The 21036-nt window shown below is 36.2% G+C and overlaps 1 protein-coding gene across 1 annotated transcript; it reads left to right on the top strand.

Annotated features, from left to right (window-relative positions):
* The first annotated feature begins 4916 nt into the window (after window positions 1-4916).
* On the top strand, window positions 4917-7339 carry LOC137741369 (short-chain dehydrogenase/reductase 1-like). The gene is made up of 5 exons (XM_068481088.2): window positions 4917-4954; window positions 5250-5493; window positions 6196-6273; window positions 6528-6713; window positions 6962-7339. The coding sequence occupies exons 1-5, from the start codon at window positions 4917-4919 to the stop codon at window positions 7337-7339; spliced, it is 924 nt and encodes a 307-aa protein (XP_068337189.1).
* Window positions 7340-21036: the final 13697 nt, after the last annotated feature.

Genomic DNA, 21036 nt, shown 5'->3' with positions numbered 1-21036 from the left:
CAGATCAAGAAGTCAGCAACGTGCTCAACACAACATCAACAAATCATACTCTTCGGCTAGGCTCGGCCAACGAGTTGGCACGCCCGCATCAACCGAATGACGTAGTTAGCTCATTAGTTACTCGGCATGCGCGCCACGTAGGCTTTGTAATTTTTAGGGTCAACAAAAGCCAAACACAAAATCTAGACTTCACACATTCCTTGGATTCTATTATTGATTAAACACATAATACATTAAATAGTAATTAACAATAAACAATGTCCTTCCATTAAACTCGGCACGAGTTTAACAAAATAAGTATTCCAAAAGCTATTACATCAAATCAGTGGCTTTCTAACACATCATCCTATTCTTGAGTAGTGGGCGAAGTCCGACGACTTAACTAAGATTGACCATGCTTGTTTTAAAAGATACGAAAACCTAATCTCGTATGGAATCGGCCAGGTTTCCATATTCTTGGAGTTCCTACAATCTAGGGATTGGCATGTGCCGCAAGTTTCACAATCCTAAGAGGATGAATATATACTTCTAGATATCCCCTGGACTCTCATGGTTTAGATTCTATATCCTAAAAGAATTCTATCTCGACTAGTATAGTTACACACTTATAAGGTTCATCTATCGTAAAGCAATTATGATACACTTATTCTAGCCTATTGCTTGAGTCTGAAATATTGTTTACCTACTTGACCATCGGGGAGCCTTAGGCCGGCACCACTCCCCCGTCCTTGGGCCATTTAAGTTTGTTTGTTATTTTACCAGTTAACGAATTTGTGCATCTCCACTCTTCATAGTAGCAGCGCCAGCCCAGGCCCATTGCGGGCTAGGCGATCGTCTGGGGCCCAAAAAAATTGGGGGCACCAAAATTATTTTGGGTGTTATATTCATATAATTTCATAAAAGTATAAAATTTACAAAATTTATAAAATTTACAAAATTTATAAAATTTGGATATATGACCAAGAAGTTTAACTAGAACTAGTGGTTTATGTTGTTTAAAATTAACAAGGAGTTCAAATTGCTATATGTTTATTTACTTTCTAATTTTTACCAATTTCTTTTTATAAGGGTATAAATTTATTTATATTTGGTCAAATGATTAAGAAGTTTACCTAGAAGTAGTGGTTCATGATGTTTAAAATTAACGAGGAGGTCTTGGGTATGTTCCATTTTTTTATGAATTTCTTTTCATAAGAGTATAAATTTTTTAAAATTTTGGAGTTTCTTTTCGTAAGAGTATAAATTTTTAAAATTTTGGTTACATGATCAAGAAGTTTAATCAGAAGCAATGGTTTCTGTTGTTTAAAATTAACGAAAGGTCTTAAGTTTGAAATGATATCTGTTTTTTTTTATTCTTTCCAATTTTTATCAATTTTTGTTTGGTTGTTACTTTCTTTTTAATTGCTAGCTAGTAGCTGTGTGGGTTGCAATTTTCAGACATTTATTCCAATTCAAGTCTAACCTTCAACAAAGAATAATGCATAGACCAAATTTTTAGACCAAGTTTGCAACACAGATGACATATCACTAATAAGAAATAAGTGCGTTAATCAACACTTAAGTAATAATCCAATATCAACAATCACTTCATACAGTTTACAAAATTTGGTTTAAAAATTTGGTATCCCTAACATTAGCCTTCAAGAAATTAATGGATGCATGTCTCGTTCATTGCCTATATATATATATATATATATATATATATTTATATATCAACTAAAGATTCAAAAATATGACTATTTTTTTAGTCCCATATTGACAAGGTAAAGTAAATAAGAAAAATCCCCTCACAAGTTATATAAAAGTACTTTAAAAGTTCAAATAGAAAGGAAACAAAACTCATCATCTATTTACTTGTAAGCCCGGGGATTTTTGGTTCCCTTCTTTCAATACAAAATAAATTAGTTTTTTCTGTATCTAAATTATTGAGTTTGAAGTGTTTTTCTAAGTGTAATTTTATCGAAGTCCTACGTGTGAAAACAAATAATTTTTCTTATATGAAGTTAGAGCACATTTTGAGGTCGCCCCGAGCCTCAAAAGTCTCAGGACCGGACCTACACGGTAGTGCACAAATTTGATTCCAAGATGTTTTTTCCCCATTGATCTTGGGATTAGGTGGTTTAGTGTGGTACAAACTTAAACTATGAATTAATTAGAATATGAAGAAAATCATTAACGTATCCGGTACATCCCTAACAAAACGAAAAAAAATTCCAACTCATGACTTATGCGGCGATGGTACCAAGCTGAACGTAAAGATTGGGCAGTGTGAATCGCAGCATCTCATACTTATTCCTAGTATCTACTATCCTCTTCGGTATTTCCAACTCTGTCAGTTTCGGCTATATAAATCCATGCACGTACGTTTGCTTCCTCATCTCGACTACGAAAACAAAACTTACGGACCAGCTTCCTGCATGTAATTTACTGCTGATCGAGTTAACGTTTTTGAATTCGTGCGAGGCTTCTATATTGGATCACCAAATCTTACATCTCATTTCTTGGCAGGTTAAATTCTATATATAACTGATGTAATTATGATTCCTTAGTTAAAGTCCATATTTTTTCCTGGAAGATGTTTCCAATTAATTGGAATTGTTTGTTGTTAACATTCAACCTTGTCCTGCACTGGTTTGATATATAATGGTTTGTTCTGATAAATATGGTGTGAACATATATTTGGTGAACAAGTTTTCTTAATTCTTACCAACGTGCACGGCTAACATCTAGTATATATGATATAGAATGTGCACACTTTTTACCACTTTTTCTTTTTAACAAACGATAGTATATAATAATGGGGAAGGGGTTGGGCTTAGCCTCACAATGAGCTAGTAATAATGTGGTTCAAATTCACCTTTAGCGAGAATTAAATCTAAGACATCTCACTTACAAGTGAAGAGGAATACCACTATAAGTAGTCATTTTTTCCTACTTAGAGCATTGCCAATATTGTAGATTTAATGTATATGTACACTATTATGTGAAATATAAAGTTCAACGTAATGCGTACGTATTGTACTATGAATAACTACTTTACTTTTTCATTTCTTTTTTATATTTACTAGCACATATCAAATGGGAACAACTAGAGAACTAATTAATCTAATTCTCTTTTTTAATTTCACTTATTCCTAAGTTCTTAATTCAATTCCTTTATTTAATCTCTATTAATTAATGAAACATTCTTTGTCAACCAAAAGAGAATGAAAAGGCAACTTAGTCTTCTATCACACAAAAACCATGATGGGCAATAATGTAATTTCACAGGTCCAAATTTTACTATTTTTTATTGAAGCCTCACCTACAAGTGACGTTAAAATATCTCTAATATTTAAAATTAAAATAAAAAACAAAAAACAAAAACCTTTCACTCCCCCCACATTCTCTCTCTCTCTCTCTCTCTCATTTTATAAAAAAATGTGTTCATGCACACAAAATATGTAAGCAAATGTTAATTTATATTAACTAAACACATTCTTAGAGTATTTGTCCAAAAAAAAAAAAATCTTAGACTAGAATATATTTTTATCTCATATCAGTACCCTATGTCCCACAGGTTGAAAACTGAAACTTTTATACCATGCTGACCAGAATTTTAACTTTTATACCATGCTTACCAGAATTTTTTATTACTAATAGTTACTATTGACTGTAGCAACCTATATAAAATACCAACATAAACTCATCAATCTTATAATATTTCAGGTTACGCAGGCTTTTGATTTTTTTTTTTTCTTTTTTTTTTGATGGTTTATGCAGGCTTTTGCATACATAAAAGAATATATTTTTCTGCCTCTATTTTGACTCTATCTATAATATTTAGGAGAGATTTTTTTCGAGTACGGGTATCTAAGAGGCACTCTATAAGTCATAATATAAGTGAAAAAAATATATATTTTTGGATGTTCCTTCAATCATTTTGAAACACATGAAATACCTGTTTAAAATGGCGGATGATAGAAAAAAAAACATATTCCCCATCCTTAAGTGGAGATCTTAATAATTGCTTCGTTGTAGCATTCCGTGTTACGATATACCTAGAATACTTTTACAACTATTAAATATTTTATTTTTAAATTTCGGCAATTTATTTTCTAAGCCAATCATCTTAATTACTATTGAGTACTGAGAAACGTTACTTTTAGATTTCATTTTTTTGTCATCAAACAAAAAACTCCTTACCAGAGCGTTATATATATATAAGTAATCAGCTCATCAACTTTTAGATTTCATTTTTTTATCATCAACAGAAAACTCCTTGCCAGAGCGTTATATATACATAAGTAATCAGCTCATCAACTATCGAAGTATAAAACTTGGACCCATTCAAGTGATGTGACTCCAGGAGATAGAAAATATTAAAATAAAAGGATCAATCGTTTCTTAACCAAATGGTGAGGATCCTCTTGACCAGGTTCATCGGACCGTTCAAATTTTATCCAACGGTTACAATTATTATAATTTTTAGATGAGTATTCTATTTGTAACCATTAGATAAAATTTGAACGGCCTGATGGGCCTGGTCAAAATAATCCTTTCCTATGCTTAGGAGAGGATCTGATCCAAAATAAAAAATCTCAACCACTAAGAATAATAAAAAAATAAAAAAACCCTACCCGCGCCAGAAGAGAATTTGGAAAGCCAGTCCAATGAGATGATCATTGCTGACCGAAACACTGGCTCTGGTGTGTACATGCATGCCATATGTAGAAACATAAACCAAATACAAGCAAATCTGTCATTATCCGATAATAATTAATGAAAGAAAAGGAAATTATATTTTCGTTTTTGTCTGAGAAAGAAATCTCAGAACTTGATTCGATCGAGTATATATATAATCTGTTGAGCTCCACAGTTTCAGGAAGAAAGCAATATCATCACAAGGCAAATCCAAGCATTATATACAACAAAGAATGGGAAGCAATCAAGAATATGGAGCAGAGACAGAAAGGTACATATATAATCTCTATATATATGAGTTTTTAATTTACTTTTATAATTAATTTAACTATCTCTTTGCAAGATTACGTGTTACTAAAAGAAACATTTGATAACTATTTTGTTCTTAGTTTTCAATTTTTTTTTTTTTTATTTTAAACTTAAACTCGTTTGATAACTATCTGAGTTTTCAAAATTTCTCTCAGTTTTCAATTTTTTAAAAGTAAAATATAGAAAAACTGAAAACAAACAGTCACAAAATAAGGAGAAAAGTTTTTTAAATTGTCATAGTGGTTGCGCTACTGTAGATGTGCGGTGGTTAGCGGTGCAAACAAGGGTATTGGATTTGAGGTGGTGAGGCAGCTTGCATCTCAAGGGGTGGTGGTGGTGTTGACAGCCAGGGATGAGAAGAGGGGAAGAGAAGCAACATCTAAGCTTCAACAGTTGGGTCTGTCAAATGTTGTCTTCCATCAACTTGATGTCTTGAATCCAGTTAGCATCCACTCCTTGGCCAAATTCATAAACGCCAGATTTGGCAGGCTTGATATCTTGGTAACGCCAAATTTTTCTTTCTTGCTCCTATTCAGCAATTTTTTATATTTAATGACCGATTAATTTTACCCTTTAAAAATATTGAAACAACTAAAGGTTAAAATCAACACCTACAGTCGACCTACGATGGCAATCGTTCGGTATCAATGTCTCGCTTCAGTGACTTGATGTGGCCTTGCTATTTTAGCAATAGTTTGACATGGCCTCATTGGTGTAGCGATTGTTTCATGTGTGCATCTAATGTCTAATTTGCCATGTCTATCACTTTTGCGGCATATTTCTTTTGTTTGTTTTTACTCTTGCGGTAGCGGTGTAGAGATTTACTTTATTTGTTTGCTCTTTACTTATATGTGAGAAATGTGGTGAGCATGTAGACTGCGGAATTTGAGAAATTTCATTAGATAACCAATATAGGAAAGTGATTTCAACACACGTCTATTTATTTTTTGTTGCATATTCTTGGTTATTTATGGTGTTTAATTTGAATTTATTTAAGGAGAATCAAGAAACATATAATAGGTTTTGCAAATAAAGAAATAAAGGTTCCTATGCGCCAAATAACTTGTTATTAGCCCTATATTAGGCCAATCGGTACAATTCCTGTGTACAAACATATTAACATAGTGCTAGTATTTGTTGGCCTCCAACATATTGAGTGAAAATCTGTGGGTATAACTTAAATTAACCATTTGATTTCTGCAGGTTAATAATGCTGGAGCTACTGGAGTACTGGTGTCTGAGAAAGATTTAAAATCTCTAGACATTGACTCCACAACTTGGGTAAGTTATATAGCAGTATATTTCTCATGAGAAGCACATGCATAAAATAGGGACGCCATGGTGGTGTCTCAAACTAATTACGCAACACCATATGGGATACTAAGAATACATGACGTCGTGTTATTAGTCTGAGACATCATAGTGATGTCTTGAGGTGTAGGTCTTAGGTCTTCTCACAAATATACGATATATATGTCGCCACACCACAACCAAGATTCGCAGCAGCTTTTAACTACAAGAAGTTTTTTGTTCAGCTTTCAGGCAAAGCAGTCAACCAAATTCAATGTGCAATTAAATACACTTATGAGAAGGCTGAGGAATGTTTGAATACAAATTACTACGGTGTTAAAAGATTAACCGAGGCTCTTCTCCCACTCTTGCAACTCTCCTCTCTAGGAGCAAGAATCGTCAATGTCTCCTCCCTAAGGAGTGAACTCAAGGTAAAAAAACACAATGAAACAAAAATTATCTAACAAAGGTTAATGTTCATTATCTGGATGAGTCTGGCAAGAGAAGATTTACTCAATGCTATATTCCATTCATCGACAATAGTCGTTCTCCTCTCATTAACTTGTTGATGCTCGGAAATAAGCCTCAATCGATATGATCTCCTTCAATGTCCTAGCTAGCAACACACGATGAAACAAAACTTTAAATTTCCTAATCGAAGTTATCAAATACTATGCAGAGGATACCGAGTGAAGAGATAAGAAATGAGCTCGGGGATGTAGAAACATTGACAGAGGAGAAAGTGGATGCAGTTTTGGCAAGATTTCTGCATGATTTTAAACAAAATGAACTCGAAACGAATGGATGGACAATGATGCTTCCTGCATATAGTATTTCCAAGGCCACCCTCAATGCTTACACTAGAATCCTTGCTAACAAGTACCCAAACATGTGCATCAACTGTGTGCATCCTGGCTTTGTCAATACAGACTTCAATTGGCATACAGGGACCATGACTGTCGAAGAAGGGGCTGCCGGTCTGGTCAGGTTGACTCTTCTACCCCATGGAGGCCCTTCCGGCTGCTATTTCGATCGAACTGAAGTCGCAGACTTTTAATGATATAGACATATATATAAATGTAAGATTTATGCATCTTTCCCTCTTTATATATGATACATGTATTATGTATAAGACTGATGTTAAACTAAATAAAGGTTAGAACGCGTCTTTTTCAAGCTTGGCTAATGGAGGAATACTTCACTGATTTCAAAAGTATATAAATAAAACTTTACCAAGGAAAAATTACATTTAAAAAAAAAATGTTTGGGAGACCATATAATGAGACTTACTTGTATCGTTGACTCTACCATTATTAGATTTAGTTTATAAAATTTAGTCTCTCTAATATTTTTCTAAACAAATATCAAATCAGATACATAAATGATTGTAGTTATAACCTAAAGAAACCAAGCATTGTTGACTTTAATATTCGGGAGGCGTGAGTAATGGACTAGCGTTTTCCTCTTGTGTCTTTCACACAATAAAATAAATAATTAAAAATATACAATTCAACTAGCAATAAAATAATATTTACAGTACTCCCCCTCGAAAGGAGGCCAATTCCGCTGCCCATCGACTTGCTCGATATGGGATTGGCAGGACTGATGAATTTCAATGGAGGGGGACTGCTCCTGAGCTATTGCTGGATACTCTTATTGAAGACAACTCTTTATAATTTTGTTTGTTTTCTCTCTTGGTGTGAGGATAGGTAAAGTTAGTTGTTCATGTGGGACGCTCTTTTTCCATTCAATCGGGTTAAAAGCCCCAACAAGGTTTTTATCGAGGCCCACTTAAGCACACTATCCTCCGCTTTGTACGGTTTTATCTTATATCAATAAATATCATACTCATCTCAAAAAAAATATACAATTCAACAACTATTATGAAACTAATTATTGAGGGAGAGGATAGAGAGATGGCCGGCTAAAGAAGAGAGAAAGAGAGAAGAACGTTGGTAAATTATGTGTCCCATTCCTTATATCTAATGACTTTATTTATACTAATAATGATCGACTTTCTTGCCTTATAATTAATACAAAGCTTATGAGAATTTGATATATATTCAAATTATATTGGGATACCTACTCTAAGTTTACAAAATCACACTAACAATAAAATAGTATTTACAGTACTCCCCCTTGAGTGTGTACAACTTAAAAAGTTGTCACATCAGGTTTTCATGATCAGGAGATGGCAGTTGTTATTGTCAGTTCTCTTTCGGCGTATGAAATGCATACGCGAGTCTCAAAATAGAGGTGCATATAAGGAGATACTCACCAAAACTTGGCTACGGTAAACACGGTAGGACAAACCCATAGTCTAAGGAGAAAAAGGTGAGTTAATGCAATGTCAATACTTGACATCTTCAAGATGCATCAAGTATTAGAAAACACATATAGGGGTTTGACCAGCACAAATTGGGTGTCTCGTTCAAACCTTGTCAGGTTAGCAAAAACCTAGTAGGAAAATTGTTCCTAATCTAAGGGAAAAAAAAGTACATTATGGCCAAGTGAGTATACTGCAAGATGTTCCCCCTGAGTTCGACAAAACTCTTTCTGAGAACTACATGTGTGGGAAATTAGATAGGTCACACAATCCAATACCTTGGTATGCTTCTAACAGGTAGACATCGGCAATGACTTTGTGTAACGATCGACAAGGCTATGTTGGGATCGAATCTGCTTAACTTCAATCTTCTAATTCTTTTCTAATGAGTGAAGAAAAATTTTGATGAGCAATACTCTTGGTGTTGACTTCTTGGATCGTCTAGTCAATATAAAAGATAAGTCTTCATAAATCATTGTTAGGACTTAACAATGGATGAATACACACAGCATAGTGCTTCGAAATGACTCCCATGTACACGTGCGGCATCATGTAAGGTGATGAACTAGCAAAGGTCGAAGACGTTGCAACTAAGGTCAATTATGTGGACCTCCAAGATATTGCAGTATTCCCAAACAGTAAAGACATAACTGATGCGTGATTTATACGCACACAAATTAAACCCTCTTTTTGACAATTGTAGTATAAGTATAAGTAGGGATCGTTCTGGACCGGGGATTAGGAAGGATTGTTAATCACTTGGATTTGACTCAAAAACATAAAAACAAAGTTAAAAACGTTCACAAAGACTCAAAGGACTCAAAACAAGTTCAAAAGACTCAAAACTGCCTAAAAACACTAACTAGGCAGTTTCTAACCTTAAACCCAATGTTGGACGAATTTAAGATTATGGCTTGATTCAAACGTAAAATAACAATATAAAACACTATACTAGACTCAAAGAATGCAAAACTAAACTTTAAAACACTAAAACAAACAAAAAGACTCAAAACAACACAAACACACTCAAATCTGCCTAAAAACCACTTTCTGGGCAGATTTGAGCACAAACACAAATTTGGATGAATTTGTGTAACAAAATGACTCAAAACTCTTATAAACACAAACTAAGACACTTTCTAACTAAATTAGACAATAAAGTAAAGGGGGATTTTAATTTGACGAAAATTGAAATAACGAAACAAGTTTAATAAATTAGACAGAATGTAAATATGAATGCGATGAAAATGAATGGATGAATGCTAGCTAGAAGGTTCTTCTCCACACATGTTACACTTGCATAATAAAATGATTTCCAATTGCATTTCAATAAACCATGAATTCTCAACACCCCAAGTTAACCGTGATGCACTAATTAACCTTCAAATCTTCCTAACGTTATTGAATTGGATGGGTTAGCGCATACAACAATTCAAAACATTCCCCACAAGTCCCCTACATGATTGCATAATAGAGATACAAGCAAGAATCATTACGCTCTATGAAAATTATAAGTGTTGACGAGGCATTCGTTACTATGGAATACGCATGAAACTTATGCCAAGAATTCGTTTAACGCGATTGTTTATAAGCAACCTCCACTACTTGTGAATATAAGTTCGTAACTAGTAGGTGAAACTCACTTATATTCTAGCGTCATATTCATGCATGAAAATTAAGCGTGCACTCTCAATAAACATACATAAATAAGTTATCAATCAAACAGTTAAACGAATTGAATCCACAACTTATGAAACGCAATTAGAAGTAATCAAATCAAAATGCAAGCATAAACATATATTTCGAATCACCCCATAACTTTGAAATCAAAGAAACACCTAAACATTCCAACAACTCAAACTTGAATTGTATGAACGTTTAGGCACTCTTCTCTTCCATTCCTCATACGTACAAAACAAAGAGTATTGAAATTAACATTGAAATCAAAGAAACACCTAAACATTCCAACAACTCAAACTTGAATTGTATGAACGTTTAGGCACTCTTCTCTTCCTCTTCGTTGTAGCACAAGGTCTAAGGATAGTTTGATGGTGTGAATGGTTTGGGGAGTGGTGAAAATGGAAGGATGGTGTTTGGATTAATAGGGAAACTCACGGCACAAAAGGGGGAAGTGTTTGTGGTATGTACAATGGATGAATTTCTGAAATGGAGGAGTGAATGAAATGTGTATGAATGAGTGTGTGAATGAGTGTGGGTGCATGTGGCTGCAATGGATTAGGAATCCTTCAATTTCGTCCATTCCTTTTGCTCCAAACATAAGCTATCCATTCCAAGTCCAATTTTGCTCCAAAATGCATCTTTTTGCTTCCTTAACCATATTAACCTAAAAACACACGAAAATGGCTTAAACTACTAAAACAACTATGAATTAACAATATGAATGCACGAAAACAAGCTAAGTAAGTCACCTAAATATGCTCCTATCAAATTCCCCCACACTTATCTTTTGCTCGTCCTCGAGCAAAACAGAAAAACAAAACAAACAAAACGACACTAAACAAGTAAAACACAACCTAAACCTTCCAACAATCGTCTCAGGGATTTCCAATGCACATGACAAGTTAAAAATCATTAGTCCCATAGATTTTAGTCATCTTCACACTTGAGTACATTCTTAATCATAGTCACCACATACTATTTCACAATTAAGCATTTAAAACCATGTTTTGAATGTAGTAACATGCCTTAGAGAATTTGCTCAATTCCTTACTAGATGTACTCTCGTTTTTCACACAGATTTTCTAACTTCACACCCTACACTAGTTATATGTGAGAAGATTGATGTAAACATGAAAACGAACACTCACATATATGTATCATAAAGAGAGCAATTTCTGGAGTTAATAAGCATGTTTAGGTATGATCTCATGAATGGAATGCTACTACTTAGAAGCGAGAACCAGTGACACCATAAGCTTATACCAAGTTCAAACTCCACAAATTGAAATACATAACACTCAAGATAGAAGCATAAGGGTTGAAACGGGGCTAAGGTATTGGCTAACAATGAAAGGTGAAGGATAAACAAACATTCTTAAAGCAATAGTGAGCAAAGTATTGAATTAGGCACTTAGAATTCCCTTTAGAACGCAGAAGTCAACTTTGAACACCCAAGGGGAAGTCACAAAACTTAGGGCCATATTCAAACTTTTTGGGCCCTTTCTTCAACAATCACACTTGTGAGTCCATTCTCACTTATTTTCACTTTCTTTTTTTTTCTTTTCTTTCTTTTCTTCTTCTTTTTCTCACATTTTTTTTTTCTTTTTCCCGTGCCTCCTTTAAGACTTAGGCACATACATACACACAAAAATCCCTTCCCCCACACTTATTTTCTGCAACATATTAATCAAAAGGAATTCATTATCCGTCATGCTTACTATGCTTCAAGAACAAGGGTACGGATGGTCCTAATCTAGGCTAGGTAAGGGGTGATGTGGTTAGCAAAGAAAATAGGCTAAACGAGGCTCAACGGGGTTAAAACTAATAACATATACGAAATATGGGAAGTAAGGCTATTTGGTTATGGTGGCAATTACACAACTTCATCTTGATATGTGTTATGCAATTCAATGTCATGCTTTGAATGAAACGGATATAAGTTCTAGCATTTAGTTCTATCATGATACAATTGCATTCTAAGTAGCAACCAAGCAAGGAATAATGAGATCATGCAACAACTTTAGAAAATAAAGAATCACAGAAAATAACTCTCCAAAGAAGGTAATGGCTCGAGTCTCACAGGGATGTAGCGTTTGTTTCAGTTCCTTCCTTCAAGCATGTTACAAAAACGAATTTTTCTTTTATGATTGCATGTGAAGTCATACATTATAACCATAACCAAGCATATACCAAGAGTAAATCAAACTTTTCTCCATGTTTATAACTCTTTTTAACCGTCATGCAATTACAAACCAAATCCTTATCATTGTGTTGGAAGGTACCCTAAGACACAAACACACAAAAACGACTCAAAACACTCTTTTTAGGCTTTTTAAAACATGTTTTTCAAATTTTTATGTGATTTTCGGAGTTATAAAAACAAAACATACTAAAACACTCTAAAACAACTTAAAAACACCTTAAAACAGCAAGGAACAACATTTGAAGTAATGGGTGATAAAATCCCACGAATTTGCATTAAATATACTTAGTTACCCCCCCCCCCCACACTTAAATCAAACATTGTCCTCAATGTTTTAAGCATAGATTCACACAAAACATAAGTAAACACACAAAAAGCACTTAAACATACTAAACATGGCAGAATGTAATTAACAAAGAGAAGAGTTTAGGGACGCAAATCTGGTTATGGAGTGTAAATTCCCTCTTCTCCTTGGTGATTGCATTGAGGCTTTGATCTTTGTGATTCCACAGGCTTACTCTTGAACTGGGCTGCATGATTCTTTTGGTCTCCTCCACTTGTTGATTTTCCTTTGTGCTACTGGGCTGGAGGATTCTTTTGGTCTTCCCCGAAGGTCTGAGCTTACCCCTTTGGTCTGTTTCTTTGTTCAATCTTTCCAATTCGTATTGAAAAGGGTTGGAGGATAACTCAGCCTATGTTTGTCTCCACATGCTTCAATGTATCATTTTCACTTGCCTTACTCGCTCCCCTTTGCAGAAGTGGTCCCTTCTCCGGAAGTGTATCAACCGTTGAAGATGACTACTCGAGAGCAACGCTAGGTAAGCAATCAGGAATAGATTCCAGGCAGTTGGCTCCAGATTGGAAGACTGACTCCAAGTGCCGGCTGATTGCTTCTTTTACTTTGCCATGCGAGTAAGAACAAGGACAAAGAAAAAGACAGGGAAAGAGCATGATATGAGATACTTTTGCTTTTGACCTTGATGATATGAGATACCTTTGCTTTTGAAGAAGCGGTGAATGAATCAGCACACTTCAATCTGCCGTTTCCTCCTGGGTCATCTGTACTCCAGACATCCGGTATCATCTTTGGGGAAGAAGAAAAAAATTGAGTATTTCAAAAGGCTTTGCTGGGAGTGCGCCCTCAGAGGTGAAGGAGAGTTGGGCATTTTCTTCAGATTTGCCTTGCCATAAAAGACGAAGGTCGACATATATAGAGATAATATCAAGTGGTGGTACTGTTCTTTTACCCTTGTCGACAAATGTCTCTTCGATATCAGAACGACGCCTCTTCGATTTCTGAGCAGGCGCCCCTTCGATTTCTGAACGACGCCCCTTTGCTTTCTGAACGACACGTAGTAGTGCGGATGCGGCTCCTTTTGACAAAGCTGCACGCGTTTTCTGAAAAGCAGAGAAAGCGTCGCCGAACTTTGCGCTTGTCGGCTAAAGTTGTGTAGTTGCGATGATGGCCTCCACGTGTTGTCTGAAAAGAAGAAATCTTTTGACAAAGTTGAACGCGTCCTCTGAAAAGCCGAGAAAGCGTCGCCTAAATTACGCCGGAAATTCCGGCTTTTTGAATCGGTGGACGCGTCGCCTTGGCTTTTTATAGAGCTATCGATCACCACAACACACTCTGAAGAATTTCCATTCTTGAAAATCGACTCCGGCCCTTTGAGAATTAACTCCATCCACCCCATCTCTTTGAACACTTTTGAAAAATGGCAAACCCATCGAACCTTAGCTTAGAATTGAGTCTCAGCAGTGATACGGGCGCGCCGCGTCAAGGTAACGTATGGCGCCCTTCTTTCTTATCTTCTAATGGTCCTCTCACAGGTGAAGACTCCGTGATGCAGGACGCCACAACAGCTACAATAGTAGCTAGGAACCTCCTCACTCCAAAAGATAGTAGACTGCTGTCAGGACGGTCCGATGAGTTGGCCGTTCAAGAGTCCCTCGCACTTAGTGTTCAGTGTGCGAGTTCTGTGTCCAACATGGGCCAACGCCTGCTTGCCCGCTCCCGTCAGGTGGAATCATTGATGGCAGAGGTGGAAAGTCTTAAGCAGGAGATCAAACTGCTTAAGCATGAGAATAGAAGTTTGCACGTGCTTGCCAACAACTATTCGACGGGCATGAAGAGGAAGCTTGATGAACTGCAAGAGTCTGAAGGTCGGATTCAAAGTGACCGTCAAAGGTTTTCGTCTTTCCTCCAGAGGCACCTTTTTCCTGGATCATCCAGCGTTTGGCCAAGTATTGAGGCCTCGAATGCTCTATCTTCGATGCTTCCAGCTCCGATGCCTTCCGCTCCTATATCTTCTGCACCGATGCCTTCCGTCCCGATGCCTTCCGCTTCAAGAGTTTTGCCACGTAGTGGGTCTTTAAGTAAACAACCTTTGTGAAGCCTCCATCGTTCTGCCATGTTTTTTTTTTTTTTTTTTTTTTTTTTTTTTTTTTGAACATGCTTTGTTTTATTCGGTGCATTGGGTTGCCTCCCAAGTAGCGCTTTCTTTTACGTCTTGCAGCCGGACGAAGAACCCAATCACTCCAGGATATGTTCACGAATCGGATGAGAACTCCGAGTCATAAACTAGTACCTAGAACAAGAAACAAAACAAGATTAAGAAACTGGAATAAAATAAAAACAAACGAAAATAAAACAATCCAAGGGATTAGCAAATTTTCTAATCCCCGGCAACGGCGCCAAAATTTAATGCGTGATTTATACGCACACAAATTAAACCCTCTTTTTGACAATTGTAGTATAAGTATAAGTAGGGATCGTTCTGGACCGGGGATTAGGAAGGATTGTTAATCACTTGGATTTGACTCAAAAACATAAAAACAAAGTTAAAAACGTTCACAAAGACTCAAAGGACTCAAAACAAGTTCAAAAGACTCAAAACTGCCTAAAAACACTAACTAGGCAGTTTCTGACCTTAAACCCAATGTTGGACGAATTTAAGATTATGGCTTGATTCAAACGTAAAATAACAATATAAAACACTATACTAGACTCAAAGAATGCAAAACTAAACTTTAAAACACTAAAACAAACAAAAAGACTCAAAACAACACAAACACACTCAAATCTGCCTAAAAACCACTTTCTGGGCAGATTTGAGCACAAACACAAATTTGGATGAATTTGTGTAACAAAATGACTCAAAACTCTTATAAACACAAACTAAGACACTTTCTAACTAAATTAGACAATAAAGTAAAGGGGGATTTTAATTTGACGAAAATTGAAATAACGAAACAAGTTTAATAAATTAGACAGAATGTAAATATGAATGCGATGAAAATGAATGGATGAATGCTAGCTAGAAGGTTCTTCTCCACACATGTTACACTTGCATAATAAAATGATTTCCAATTGCATTTCAATAAACCATGAATTCTCAACACCCCAAGTTAACCGTGATGCACTAATTAACCTTCAAATCTTCCTAACGTTATTGAATTGGATGGGTTAGCGCATACAACAATTCAAAACATTCCCCACAAGTCCCCTACATGATTGCATAATAGAGATACAAGCAAGAATCATTACGCTCTATGAAAATTATAAGTGTTGACGAGGCATTCGTTACTATGGAATACGCATGAAACTTATGCCAAGAATTCGTTTAACGCGATTGTTTATAAGCAACCTCCACTACTTGTGAATATAAGTTCGTAACTATTAGGTGAAACTCACTTATATTCTAACGTCATATTCATGCATGAAAATTAAGCGTGCACTCTCAATAAACATACATAAATAAGTTATCAATCAAACAGTTAAACGAATTGAATCCACAACTTATGAAACGCAATTAGAAGTAATCAAATCAAAATGCAAGCATAAACATATATTTCGAATCACCCCATAACTTTGAAATCAAAGAAACACCTAAACATTCCAACAACTCAAACTTGAATTGTATGAACGTTTAGGCACTCTTCTCTTCCATTCCTCATACGTACAAAACAAAGAGTATTGAAATTAACATTGAAATCAAAGAAACACCTAAACATTCCAACAACTCAAACTTGAATTGTATGAACGTTTAGGCACTATTCTCTTCCTCTTCGTTGTAGCACAAGGTCTAAGGATAGTTTGATGGTGTGAATGGTTTGGGGAGTGGTGAAAATGGAAGGATGGTGTTTGGATTAATAGGGAAACTCACGGCACAAAAGGGGGAAGTGTTTGTGGTATGTACAATGGATGAATTTCTGAAATGGAGGAGTGAATGAAATGTGTATGAATGAGTGTGTGAATGAGTGTGGGTGCATGTGGCTGCAATGGATTAGGAATCCTTCAATTTCGTCCATTCCTTTTGCTCCAAACATAAGCTATCCATTCCAAGTCCAATTTTGCTCCAAAATGCATCTTTTTGCTTCCTTAGCCATATTAACCTAGAAACACACGAAAATGGCTTAAACTACTAAAACAACTATGAATTAACAATATGAATGCACGAAAACAAGCTAAGTAAGTCACCTAAATATGCTCCTATCAATAACCATTTAGGAACATGTCTTATGCGACTTTGAAAATGAACCAACATTAGCATAACAAACAAGCAAGCGTCATTCTGAGGATCAACAAGGTGGGATTCGCTCAGAATAAGTAGAGATAAGACCAAATTCGTAGTACCTCTAGGGTGGGAAAATGTGTTTAATTCCAACTTAATGACAGCGTGCAGGCACAGTGTTGTATTTTGCTAACAAATCAACAGCTTAGAAGATGTTAAGCCTAATGCAATAAGCTAAGTACAATAACGCATAAAGCAAACTTAGATATGAAACTTTGGGTTCCACAACCTTTTTAAGGGTCTCATTTGCATCTAGTGTATGGATGGTCATTTGCATCACTTAGACGAGTATACCAAATCTTCCCGGATTTTTTTATCCCATAAAGTGAAAGCCACATTCTAGTTGAAAGGGTGTTATGTGGTCTAGAATTATTTGAACATGTCCATGTAATTCTTCAAGAATTTACATGTAAATCTCCATATCAAGATCCCACTGAGATACATTATAACTACATTCATAATCTCCAATCAATCACAGGGCATTTGTAAGATATCTTGCCCTATAAGGCGTGCATTATTTCGTATCATTTCATTACGCTTCCTTTCCCACTTGTAACACAACAAGGTTACCTTGGACAGTGTAGGAAAACACACTTAAGAAGGAATCTAATTCAACTTGGATTGTAATTTGACCAATCAGTTCTACGTTGTCACTACAACTGAACAGGGTTCAATATCATCACTTTTGCATTTATGTCAGTAGCTACCATATAAGTGAAACATCATCAATCATAATCTCATTCCAATTCTGTACCTCACCCAAACTAGTATAAAACCAAGAACTTCAGGTCTTAAGATAATCTAGATTAATCTCATGAGATGGAATGGTCGAGACAGCGATCAAGCAAGGATTCATTTGTGTCATATTCCTCTTTGGGGAAGTGAATCCTATGAAAAGAGTGATCTATCACACTTTTAGTTAAGGACAGATGATTGGCTAGCCACTAGTCTACCATGCCGTCCATATTGAGGCGACACACCCATCAAGGACGACAATCCGTCATTCAAGGACGGCACATCCATTCTTCAATGTTAACTCGACGTCTATTAGGTACACCTATCCTTGTAGACATGTTTACAGCTAGTATATATGTGACAACCCGTCCCTAGTTTTATGATTTTATTAATTTTTAAATAGTGAATTGACGAAAACGCCCTTAGAGGCGAGGATGTTGACTTTCGTTGACCAACGTATTGTGAGACGTATGAAACATTCTTTTAGCGTATCCTCGTAGTACTCATCACTACGATATAGATTTTACATACTTACGAACGTGAAGGGCGATTTGGTAATTTCAATTGGGAGATATTTTGTGATTTGTTTTATGAGCCACATGGGGCCCACACCCCATACTCCTCCTTCTCTTTCGTATCTCCCATTTTCCTGGCTCTTCATTCATTTGTCACTCACTCTCTTTACTCACCCAACCTCTTGCTGACACCTCACCTCAATACTCAACTTTCTCTCTTCATTCATCTTTCAAAACATGTTTCCTACCTGTGACAAGCACATGCCTACAATGTACCTTGAAGTGGAGGCATTTGTAGACATGTAAATTTTGTTGCATACAAATGTTGGGTAACAAAACTCCACGTGGCATATGATTCATCACAAATGGACAAGTCATCAATGACATGTGGCATAAATTAAGCAAAGGAAATCTAAAATCTTCTAAAAATCGGCACAAGGGAGAGAACTCCCTTAAATTCGGCAAAAGGGTCTAGATTGGTCCTAAAACCGGAAAGAAAGTTAAGGCATCTTCATAAAATAAGCAAGAATTGAAGATTACTCACAAAATAGGCAACAAGGCCTCATAATTTCGGCCAAGGGAGTAAAGTGGCTGAAATTAAGACACAAAACATGCCTAAATTCTCCCATGGATGAATTAGGACATAAATCAAAGTCAAATCCACCCAAAGGCAAGCCTTGAGAAGCCTATAAATACAAGGTCTTCCCACAAGTATAAGGGTCGAAAAATCTCTACACAGAAGAACCTCTGCCAAACCTTTGAAGACTAATACGCTGCCAAAGCTCTCTTCGAAGAACATTCAACCAAAGCCAAAGCTTTCTCGACCAAAGCCAAAGCACTTCCTTGAGGAATCAACCAGCGCTAGCGCCGATTCCTTCAAGACTTTGTTGCAAGCTTATAAACTTGTAGCAACATTCGTTTCAAGATCAAGCCACCAAGACCTTTGAAGCAACGAAATCCTGCATCAAACACTACCCTTGATGCACCCTAGAGGTGAAGATCATCCACACGTTGTTTTCAAGATCAAAACTTGAAGCAATCGTTCAATCGTTCATTTGAGATCCAGTCATTACGACCCTTGGATCAACAATCAACCATCAACATCATATTTGAAGATTGAATCAGAGGAAAAGTTGTAAACAGAGATTGTAACCTACAAATTCAAATCAATACAAATCTACTTTATACACGTGTTCTCGTTTCATTCGATACAGAATTTTCGTGCTTATAGCCACTCTCAGTAAAACTCAGCAAAGACGGCTTTTCTAGTAGTCGACAAGGTGCTATTCCAAGTCATAGCTCCATTACGGATGGGATCGCCAAGAAGCTCAAATGAAGCTCGTGGATTGTCACAAACATGGTGTGAATGATTCAAGATAAGAATCCTCGATGTACACGCCTTCTTCTTCATATTTGGTCGACCAAAATCTGTCACCTCCCAAGATACTTTAGAAGACCATGACTTGATATGCATCGAGTTGTCTTTTGTAGGAAGAACAAGCACCTTAGGGCTAGTCAATGGCGCACAAAGCTTCAACGTCGTTCCCCTATCTTGCGAAGCGCCTTCCTTCGTAAGAAAGGTGATGGTTTTGCTCTTAAAGCACTTGAAAAATACCATGGCTACAACAAAACAAAAAAGACAACATAAGCACAAGGTGGGACGGTAAGAAAGAAAAAAAAAATTCCTTCACTAAAGCAAAAGACATGCAAGACAAACCTCATGAGCATTAAAAGATAACGATGACAAAGTCACAACAACGAAAAGAAATTAGCCACAAGGCTTGAGCAGCACAGCAAAGATGGTAGCTATAAGACGATCCTTCAAATCACGTTACAGTAGCAAAGAAAACCAAAATGCTACGCAATCGCACTACACAACCCTACAGCAATTACGCAAGTAGTTTTTTGCACTGTATAGAAACGTCACCACCGAGGGAAAACTGTGACCAAAAGGCATTACACAGTGTAACCCCGCTGCAGTCTTTTGCACAACACCACGCAGTAAAAAGTGACGCACTGCAACAAGCTCCAAACAGAAAAATTCACGGCACCAAGCAGTAATTACACACGGCACAGCAGCAAGCACAATGGCAGTGCATAACAAGGGTGGTTGTGTGACAAAAAACACACATGCAATTGTCCTATAAATAAGGGTCAATTGCTTCCTAAAGCTATAGGGAGAATACATACCAAATCAAAAGAAGGAAGTACATTCCAACCAAAAGAAGGAAGCAAATTCCAAGCAAAAGTGGCAAGGTAATTTCGGCCACAAGGAAAAAAAGCATGTTGTTTTTGCAACAAAAATCAGCAAAGAATAGAAAAGGAAACAAAGAAATAAGGAAAGGGCTTCAAAATTTCCAAACATCAAAGGAAATTGCCCCCTTGTCGAAATTAAAAGAGGAAATCCCTCCAAAGCAAGGACAAGTCTTCAAGTTTCCCAAACCAAAAGGGAAAATACCCTTTTTGCTGTGGAAAAGAAAAAAGGAAAGGAAAAAAAATGCAAATCCTACTTACCCAAGGACAAGCATTAAATCTTTCCAAAATCTTGAAGGAAATCACCAAGGCTTTCCAAAACCTTGAAGGAAATCACCAAAGTTTTTCAAAACCTTGAAGGAAATCACCCTCATTGCCAAAATTGAAGAAGGTTCCTACTTAAGGAAGGAAAAGCATTTTTCCCATACCCACAAGGAAAAAATTCAAATCCCAAAATACACCAAATGT

Source organism: Pyrus communis, chromosome 11 (assembly GCF_041283825.1).
Source record: "Pyrus communis isolate YQ-2024b chromosome 11, ASM4128382v1, whole genome shotgun sequence".
Taxonomy (NCBI): domain Eukaryota; kingdom Viridiplantae; phylum Streptophyta; class Magnoliopsida; order Rosales; family Rosaceae; genus Pyrus; species Pyrus communis.
The sequence above is the reverse complement of the archived record's forward strand: the minus strand, read 5'-3'. Positions and strand labels throughout refer to the sequence as shown.